Source organism: Oncorhynchus clarkii, chromosome 7, assembly GCF_045791955.1.
Source record: "Oncorhynchus clarkii lewisi isolate Uvic-CL-2024 chromosome 7, UVic_Ocla_1.0, whole genome shotgun sequence".
Classification (NCBI taxonomy): Eukaryota; Metazoa; Chordata; class Actinopteri; order Salmoniformes; family Salmonidae; genus Oncorhynchus; species Oncorhynchus clarkii.
The window spans coordinates 53,627,343-53,636,563 of record NC_092153.1 but is presented as its reverse complement, the minus strand read 5'-3'; the positions used below and the strand labels follow the sequence as shown (position 1 = coordinate 53,636,563).

Genomic DNA, 9,221 nt, shown 5'->3' with positions numbered 1-9,221 from the left:
CAGATTTATGGTTTTGTACCTGCCTGCATATACACCCTTCCTCAACCCAATAGAGGAGTTTTTCTCTGCCTGGAGGTGGAAAGTGTTTGGTCACCACCCACATGACCAAATGTCTCTTTTGGAAGCCATGCGTGCCGGATGTGAGGACACGAGTCCAGAGGACTGCCAGGGATGGATAAGGCACTCCAGAAGGTTCTTCCCCAGGTGCATGGCAAGAGAAAACATTAGATGTGATGTTGAAGAAAACCTGTGGCCTAATGCTAGAGAGAGTCAGGATTAGCCCCTCAATTATTTGTTCGAATTACAGTATTTACTTTTAGTTTCTACCTCTCATTACTGTAATTCCGTAAATTACTACAGACTATTGAAGCAAACTGCTAATTTTCATTTACCTTAAAGAATGTCACTCTTTTCTTTGAAGAAAATATTACTTTGTATGAAGTCACTGAAATTGTTCAAACTGTAAAGATGAAAAGTTTGTATTTTCTGTATTGGAGTTTGATGCTAGTGTTTTTACTCTCAGTGTGTTCTGAGTGACAGTGTGTGCTATCTCAGTGAGGGTTGTGCATAGTGTTTGGCTGCACTGAGCGTGTTTTGAGCCATGTGTTAAGAGTTGTGTTGCTTGGAATGAGTTTGCAGGTGATGTGAACTGTTTAGCTCAGGTGACTGTTGGTAGTGCAGACTGAAGTTAGAGTTTTGCACATGTGACTCCAGTTGTGCCCACTGTCGTTTAGCAATCGAAAAAAACTGTAATGGATACACTGCTACAGGGGTCTTAGAGGTGAGTCTGATACTCTTCTGTTTGAGCTGCCATCTGTATATAACTGACTATAACTCTATAGCTCTATCACTCACCTCACAATAAAACAGAGAGGAGACCTGGAGCCTAGAGTGGGGTTATCTCATCAAGACACACACACACACACATCACCACACACACACACACACACACACACACACACACACACACACACACACACACACACACACACACACACACACACACACACACACACACACACACACACACACAGACACACAGACAGTCAGTAACTTATTTGGAAGGTGTGGTGTTTCTCTTGCTTTGGTTAAGCAGCAGATCCAGAGTGGTTCAGTCAGAGCTCAACTATCTGCTTCTAGATCATCTATAATCTATACACACACGGAGAAGGAGAAGAAAAGGATTCTGACCAGCCTATTCTCTCCTGTGTTCTCGTTCATTTAGAGCTCTCTCTGGCTCTGACGAATCCGGATTGTATTGTAGCAAGGAAGTATTCTTATTGTGTGTATTATTTGGAATAATGGTCTATTGTTTGGAGAGAGTTCAGGTGCTTTGTTTCAAGTTTTAATGTCACATGCACAAATACAGTGAATTGCCTTTCTTGCAAACTCAAAATAAAATGTATTTATAAAGCCCTTTCTACATCAGCAGATGTCACAAAGTGCTATACAGAAACCCAGCCTAAAACCCAAAACAGCCAGTAATGCAGATGTAGAGGCACGATGTCTAGGAAAAACTTCCTAGAAAGGCAGGAACCTTGGAATAAACCTAGAGAGGAACCAGGCTATGAGGGGTGGCCAGTCCTCTTCTGGCTGTGCCGGGCAGAGAGTATAAAAGTACATGGCCATTTAAGGCCAGATTGTTCTTCAAGATGTTGAAACTTTCATATACGACCAGCAGGGTCAAATAATAATCAGCGGTTGTAGAGGGTGCAACAGGTCTATATACCTCAGGAGTAAATGTCAGTTGGCTTTTCATAACCAAGCAGTCAGAGGTTGAGATAGCAGGTGCGGTAGAGAGGGAGAGAGAGAGTCGAAAACAGCGGGTCCAGAACAAGGTAGAATGTCCGGTGAACAGGTCAGTGTTCCCTAGTCGCAGACAGAACAGTTGAAACTGGAGCAGCAGCATGACAGGTGGACTGGGGACAGCAAGGAGTCATCAGGCCAGGTGGACCTGAGGCATGATCCTAGGGCTCAGGTCCTCCGGGGGAGGGAGAGATGGAGAGAGAATTAGAGGGAGGATACTTAAATTCACACAGGACACCAGATAAGACGGGAAAATTAAACCAGATATAACAGACCCCGGCACAAAGACCATTGCAGCAAAACCTAACAATGCAATAATTAATAACAATTTATTACTGGAAAGAAAAAACACGAGAAATAAGAATAAGAAATATGAAATACACAATAAAGTAAGTAAGCATACTATATACAGGAAATATTTCAAAAGTTACCCAGTGGTGTAAAGTACTTAAGTAAAAATACTTTATTTATTTTATATGGGTATCTGTACTTCACCTTACTATTTATATTTTTTACAACTTTTAATTTGACTATATTCCTAAAGAAAATAATGTACTTTTTACTCCATACATTTTACCTGATGACCAAAAGTGCACATTACATTTTGAATGCTTAATAGGACCAGAACATTTTCCAATTTACGCACTTGTCAAGAGAACATCCCTAGTCATCCTACTGCCACTGATCTGGCGGACTCACAAAACACACATGCTTAGTTTGTAAATTATGTCTGAGCAGTGGATTGTGCCCCTGGATCTCCATAAATAAATAAAAATAAGAGAATAGTGCCATTTGGTTTGCTTAATTTAAGAAATTTGAAATTATTTATAATTTTACTTTTGATGCGTTTAATATGTTTGAGCAATTACTTTAATTTTGATACTTAACTATATTTAAAACCAAATACTTTTAGACTTTTACTCAAGTAGTATTTTACTGAGTTTACAATGCCTACAGCTTCCACACGATGTCGCCAGTACTGTCAATTGATTTTAAATGTATCCTTGGTAAAATAAGGAATAGGCACTTCCTGTCGTCGAGTAGACCAGAGGAAGTTATGAAAGAGAGAATGTGGACCATGATTTCAAAACGTGCTGCTATTGAATACAGATCGCCCCGTGATCAATTTGATCGATTATTAACGTTTACTAATACCTAAAGTTGGATTACAAAAGTAGTTTGAAGTGTTTTGTCAAAGTTTATAGGTAACTTTTTTAATTAAAAAAAATGACGGTGCGTTTTGGAACGGTGCTTTTTCATGGATCAGACGGGCTTCATAAATGGACATTTTGGGTATACATGGACGGATTTAATCGAAAAAAAGACCCAATTGTGATGTTTATGGGACATATAGGAGTGCCAGCAAAGAAGCTCGTCAAAGGTAATGAATGTTTTATATTTTATTTCTGCGTTTTGTGTAGCGCCGGCTACGCTAATTATTTTGTTTACGTCCCCTTTGGGTATTTCGGGGGTTGCATGCTATCAGATAATAGCTTCTCACGCTTTCGCCAAAAAGCATTTTAAAAATCTGACATGTTGGCTAGATTCACAACGAGTGTAGCTTTAATTGAGTACCCTGCATGTGTGTTTTAATGAAAGTTTGAGTCGTATCGAGTACTATTAGTTGTCACTCTGAAATTTCAGCTGATGTCCGCTGATGTTGATACCTGTGCAGGGACAGCAGCCATAAAAGGATAACAGAACTTGCCGGTGAAAACCTGAGGAAAATCCAACCAGGAAGTGCTGTTATCCTGAAACCTCTCTGTTCCAGTGCATGCCTTCCCTCCATTTAAAGGGATATCAACCAGATTTCCCTATGGCTTCCACATGGTGTGAACAGTCTTTAGACATAGTTTCAGGCTTTTATTCTGAAAAATGAGCGAGAATGATCACATCGCGTCAGTGGATAGCTGTGTGTCCCCAGAGTTTTGCATGCGCGAGCAGCTTGGAGCAGACCTTTTTCTCTCTATCTCCTATTGAAAAAGCTACCGTCCGGTTGAAATATTATCGATTATTTATTGTAAAAACAACCTGAGGATTGATTATAAAAACCGTTTGACATGTTTCTACGAACGTTACGGATAGTATTTGGAATTTTCATCTGTACGTCATGACCTGCACGAGCCTGTGGATTACTGAACAAAACGCACCAACCAAATGTAGGTTTTTAGATTTAAAAATAATCTTTATGGAACAAAACAAACATTTATTGTGTATCTGGGAGTCTCGTGAGTGCAAACATGCGAAGATCATCAAAGGTAAGCGATTAATTTAATTGCTTTTCTGACTTTTGTGACCAATCTACTTTGCTGCTAGCTGTTTGTAATGTTTTGTCTGCTGAGAGAGCTGTCCTAACATAAATGCTTGGTTTGCTTTCGCTGTAAAGCTTTTTTGAAATCTGACATGCCAGGTGGATTAACAACAAGCTAAGCTGCGTTTTGATATATTGCACTTGGGATTTCATGAAAATGTAATATTTTTAGTAATTTAATTTAAATTTGGCGCTCTGCAATTCAGAGGATGTTGATGAAAATGATCCCTCTAAATGGATGGGTGCGCCAAGAAGTTAAGAAAGCCTACCCAAAGAGTATCCATAAGAAGTAGGAGAAAAGCCAGCAAAGAAACAGACCAATGGCAAAGCTCAAAAAGCCACCATGCCAGAAAGAAACTATTCATCTAAACAGTGTCTGAAGGTAGACCTTTATGCACTGTTGTCCTCAACCTAAACTGTTTCCTGGGTGCGAGGACACCATGCCCCTCATTTTTCAAAGCATGTTGTACTGATCTTACAAACTTTCTCGGATCAGAAAAATAAGCCTCAATAAACTTTTTTCCCCTTGCTCTCATTCAGGAACCTTGTTAGTTCCCTTAACATACACTTTGAACCCTCTGCTTTACCCATTGAACCGCTCTGGACCCATTGAGGAGGAGTCTGAAAAAAAGGACTCCTCATTATCCTCTTCCTCAGACTCACTTTCTTCCTCCTCATCTCCCATCCTGACCACCTGCTCTTCATGTCTGGTCAGGGCCTCCCCCCACCACCAGGCAAAGGTTCCTTGGTGCCTTTGATCACACCAGCCTCTCACCTCCCCAATTCTTTATTCTCCCACATTTTTATTTTCTGCTTGACACCCCCCCACCCTAGTCTCTTACACTTCCCCACTATATTCTCCTCATCCACTAGCATAACCTGACTAGACCCAGCCTCATCTACACCATCATCCATAACCTGACTAGCCCCAACCTCATCTACAACACCATCCATTGCATGACTAGGCCCAGCCTCAGCTACCCCACCATCTCTAGCCTGACTAGGCTCAACCTTATCTACAACACCATCACTGGCATGACTAGGCCCAGCCTCTGCTGCCTGCGTCTCATTGCCCCCTGCACGTTGACCTCGATTTCCCCCACTGGCGATTGTACCCTCACCTTGTCTACGGCCTTTATCCTGTTATGGCTGGGGGTTCCGCTAGCAGAACGTTTCAACAACATCCAGTGAAATTGCAGAGTGCCAAATTCACATTGTTTTTGTTGTTGAAATATTTAACTTTCATACAATCGCAAGTGCAATACACCACATTAAAGCTTAACTTCTTGTTAATCCAGTCACCGTGTCAGATTTCAAAAAGGCTTTACGGAAAAAGCAAACAATGCTATTATCTGAGGACAGCACCCCATCAAACAAACACATGACAATCATATTTCATCTTCTTCTGTTGGCACTCTAAAATGTCCCATAAACATCACAAATTGTCCTTTTGTTTGATATATTCCATCATTATATCTCCAAAATGTCAATTTATTTGGCGCATTTGATTCAGAAAAACACCAGTTCCAACTCCCCCAACATGACTACCATTTATCTAATTAGTTACCTGTAATCTTGGTCTAAACATTCCAAACAACTTTTCTAATCCATCTTTAGGTATTTTAAAACATAAATCATTGATAAAATTTAAGACAGATAAACTGTGTTCAATACCGGATAAAATGAAAGTGGAGCGAGCGCCCCAAACACAACAGCACACTAGACTCGACACTCAGTCTGAACAGCTATACTTCTTCATTACTCAAAAGAAAGAAAAACATCTATTTCTAAAGACAGTTGACATCTAGTGGAAGCCCTAGGAACTGCAACCAGATGCCTCATAAATCTAGATTCCCATAGAAAACCAATTAAAAACACAGTGAACTCAAAAAACAATTCCTGGATGGTTTGTCCTCAGGTTTTCACCTGCCAAATAAGTACTGTTATACTCACAGATTTTAACAGTTTTAGAAACTTTAGAGTCTTTTCTATCCAAATCTACCAATTCTATGCATATCCTAGCTTCTGTGCCTGAGTAGCAGGCAGTTTACTTTGGGCCCGCTTTTCATTCGGACGTGAAAATACCGCCCCCTATCCCAATGTGGGCACGCAAAGCTCTTATGCCCCAAATGCCCACATTCAAAACACCGTAGACTGTCGGTGCTGGCAAAACCAGTGTAGAGCCCCTCCCCATGCCTCACTTTAAAATGCACATTTAGCTGTTGCTCATTGTTATTCAGAAACATGAACACTTGCCTTCGGGAACGAAACAACATGCTTAACGACATCTGCCTGATAACCTGCATGACAGTACACGGAAACCTCTAGCAAACTACAAAAAACTCCCAGCATGCACTGCAAGAGAGAGAGAGAGTAGATCCCTGCTGTTTCCTCTGTGCTGTGTATGATGCCACCCCTTCCCCTCACACATTCTCTCCATTTTGTTATGTATCACCTGACTGGAACAGACCTGAAGTTATCTGCACCAGCACCTCCTGACCCTCGGACCACTACTACATTCACCCCCCCACCCCACCCCTTCACCCCCTGGGCAGAGCAGGCTCACCCCTTCACCCCCTGGGCAGAGCAGGCTCACTCCTTCACCCCCTGGGCAGAGCAGGCTCACTCCTTCACCCCCTGGGCAGAGCAGGCTCACCCCTTCACCCCCTGGGCAGAGCAGGCTCACCCCTTCACCCCCTGGGCAGAGCAGGCTCACTCCTTCACCCCCTGGGCAGAGCAGGCTCACCCCTTTACCCCCTGGGCAGAGCAGGCTCACTCCTTCACCTCCTGGGCAGAGCAGGCTCACCCCTCCACCCCCTTGGCAGAGCAGGCTCACTCCTTCACCCCCTGGGCAGAGCAGGCTCACCCCTTCACCCCCTGGGCAGAGCAGGCTCACCCCTTCACCCCCTGGGCAGAGCAGGCTCACCCCTTCACCCCCTGGGCAGAGCAGGCTCACTCCTTCACCAGGTGTGTGGCTTAACATTAAGACTGGGTATTACATGCTAAATGCTTCATTCTACTTGGTACACATGCCACATACACACACAAACACACATGCAATATGTTGTTGATAACACTCTGTGGCTCGCGGCTTTCTTTAGTGAAACTCTCAACCCTCAAGCCCAGGGTGTGAAGGGGTGAGCCTGCTCTGCCCAGGGTGTGAAGGGCTGAGCCTGCGGAGGGGGTGAAGGGCTGAGCCTGCGGAGGGGGTGAAGGGGTGAGCCTGTGGAGGGGGTGAAGGGTTGAGCCTGTGGAGGGGGTGAAGGGGTGAGCCTGCTCTGCCCAGGGTGTGAAGGGCTGAGCCTGCTCTGCCCAGGGTGTGAAGGGGTGAGCCTGCTCTGCCCAGGGTGTGAAGGGGTGAGCCTGCTCTGCCCAGGGTGTGAAGGGGTGAGCCTGCTCTGCCCAGGGGGTGAAGGGGTGAGCCTGCTCTGCCCACGGTGTGAAGGGCTGAGCCTGCTCTGCCCAGGGGGTGAAGGGGTGAGCCTGCTCTGCCCAGGGTGTGAAGGGGTGAGCCTGCTCTGCCCAGGGTCTGAAGGGCTGAGCCTGCGGAGGGGGTGAAGGGCTGAGCCTGCGGAGGGGGTGAAGGGCTGAGCCTGCTCTGCCCACGGTGTGAAGGGCTGAGCCTGCGGAGGGGGTGAAGGGCTGAGCCTGCGGAGGGGGTGAAGGGGTGAGCCTGCGGAGGGGGTGAAGGGGTGAGCCTGCTCTGCCCAGGGTGTGAAGGGCTGAGCCTGCTCTGCCCAGGGTGTGAAGGGGTGAGCCTGCTCTGCCCAGGGTGTGAAGGGGTGAGCCTGCGGAGGGGGTGAAGGGGTGAGCCTGCTCTGCCCAGGGTGTGAAGGGGTGAGCCTGCTCTGCCCAGGGTGTGAAGGGGTGAGCCTGCGGAGGGGGTGAAGGGGTGAGCCTGCTCTGCCCAGGGTGTGAAGGGGTGAGCCTGCTCTGCCCAGGAGGTGAAGGAGTGAGCCTGCTCTGCCCAGGGGGTGAAGGGGTGAGACTGCGGAGGGGTGAAGGGCTGAGCCTGCGGAGGGGGTGAAGGGGTGAGCCTGCTCTGCCCAGGGTGTGAAGGGCTGAGCCTGCGAAGGGGGTGAAGGGCTGAGCCTGCGAAGGGGGTGAAGGGTTGAGCCTGCGGTGGGGGTGAAGGGCTGAGCCTGCGAAGGGGGTGAAGGGCTGAGCCTGCGAAGGGGGTGAAGGGTTGAGCCTGCGAAGGGGGTGAAGGGTTGAGCCTGCGGAGGGGTGAAGGGTTGAGCCTGCGGAGGGGGTGAAGGGTTGAGCCTGCGGAGGGGGTGAAGGGCTGAGCCTGCGAAGGGGGTGAAGGGCTGAGCCTGCGAAGGGGGTGAAGGGCTGAGCCTGCGAAGGGGGTGAAGGGCTGAGCCTGCGAAGGGGGTGAAGGGTTGAGCCTGTGGAGGGGGTGAAGGGTTGAGCCTGTGGAGGGGGTGAAGGGGTGAGCCTGCTCTGCCCAGGGTGTGAAGGGCTGAGCCTGCGGAGGGGGTGAAGGGCTGAGCCTGCTCTGCCCAGGGTGTGAAGGGCTGAGCCTGCGGAGGGGGTGAAGGGCTGAGCCTGCGGAGGGGGTGAAGGGGTAGGGTGGGGGGGTGAATGTACTAGAACAGCCAGTAAATGTAGCCATGTATTTCTGATGCTAAACACAGTGATGCTGTCCTGATGCCTTTCTACACTGAAGAGGATGAAGATGCATATGATTTATGAAACACTCGCTATTGATTCTACCAGCATGCCGCCTGCACACACAAGGGCCTGTCGAGTGTGTGTGTGTGTGTGAGTAAGTGTAAGTGGTACTGTAGTCAGGATGCAGCGGCTAAAAAACGCCACTCATTTTCTCAAGAGCCCAGGGATTGTTAGCAATTGTAGCTAACGAGCCCTTCATACCGATCAATTACACGCACGTGCACACGCGCGCACACACACACGCACACCTTTCTCTCCTTCTGGTCTCTCCCTCCCTGTTCCTAACACCTTCAATAGGTTTGGGTTTTGCTGAGGCGTTGTGGACGGGGATGATGGATAGGCGTAAGCATCTGCATCTGGTACCAAAGGTTGCAAGTTTGAATACAGCGATAGAAAGTTGTTTTGAGATTTTTGTTTTAAGCCTATC

At 46.9% G+C, this 9,221-nt stretch overlaps 1 protein-coding gene across 1 annotated transcript; it reads right to left on the bottom strand.

Annotated features, from left to right (window-relative positions):
* Positions 1-7,226: 7,226 nt before the first annotated feature.
* On the bottom strand, positions 7,227-8,735 carry LOC139412615 (uncharacterized). The gene has a single exon (XM_071159309.1). The coding sequence runs from the start codon at positions 8,733-8,735 to the stop codon at positions 7,227-7,229; it is 1,509 nt and encodes a 502-aa protein (XP_071015410.1).
* Between the last annotated feature and the right edge of the window lie 486 nt (positions 8,736-9,221).

Bases quoted from the DNA above. Each gene is read 5' to 3' on its own strand.
- LOC139412615 (XM_071159309.1), bottom strand. From the start codon at position 8,735: ATGGCTACATTTACTGGCTGTTCTAGTACATTCACCCCCCCACCCTAC.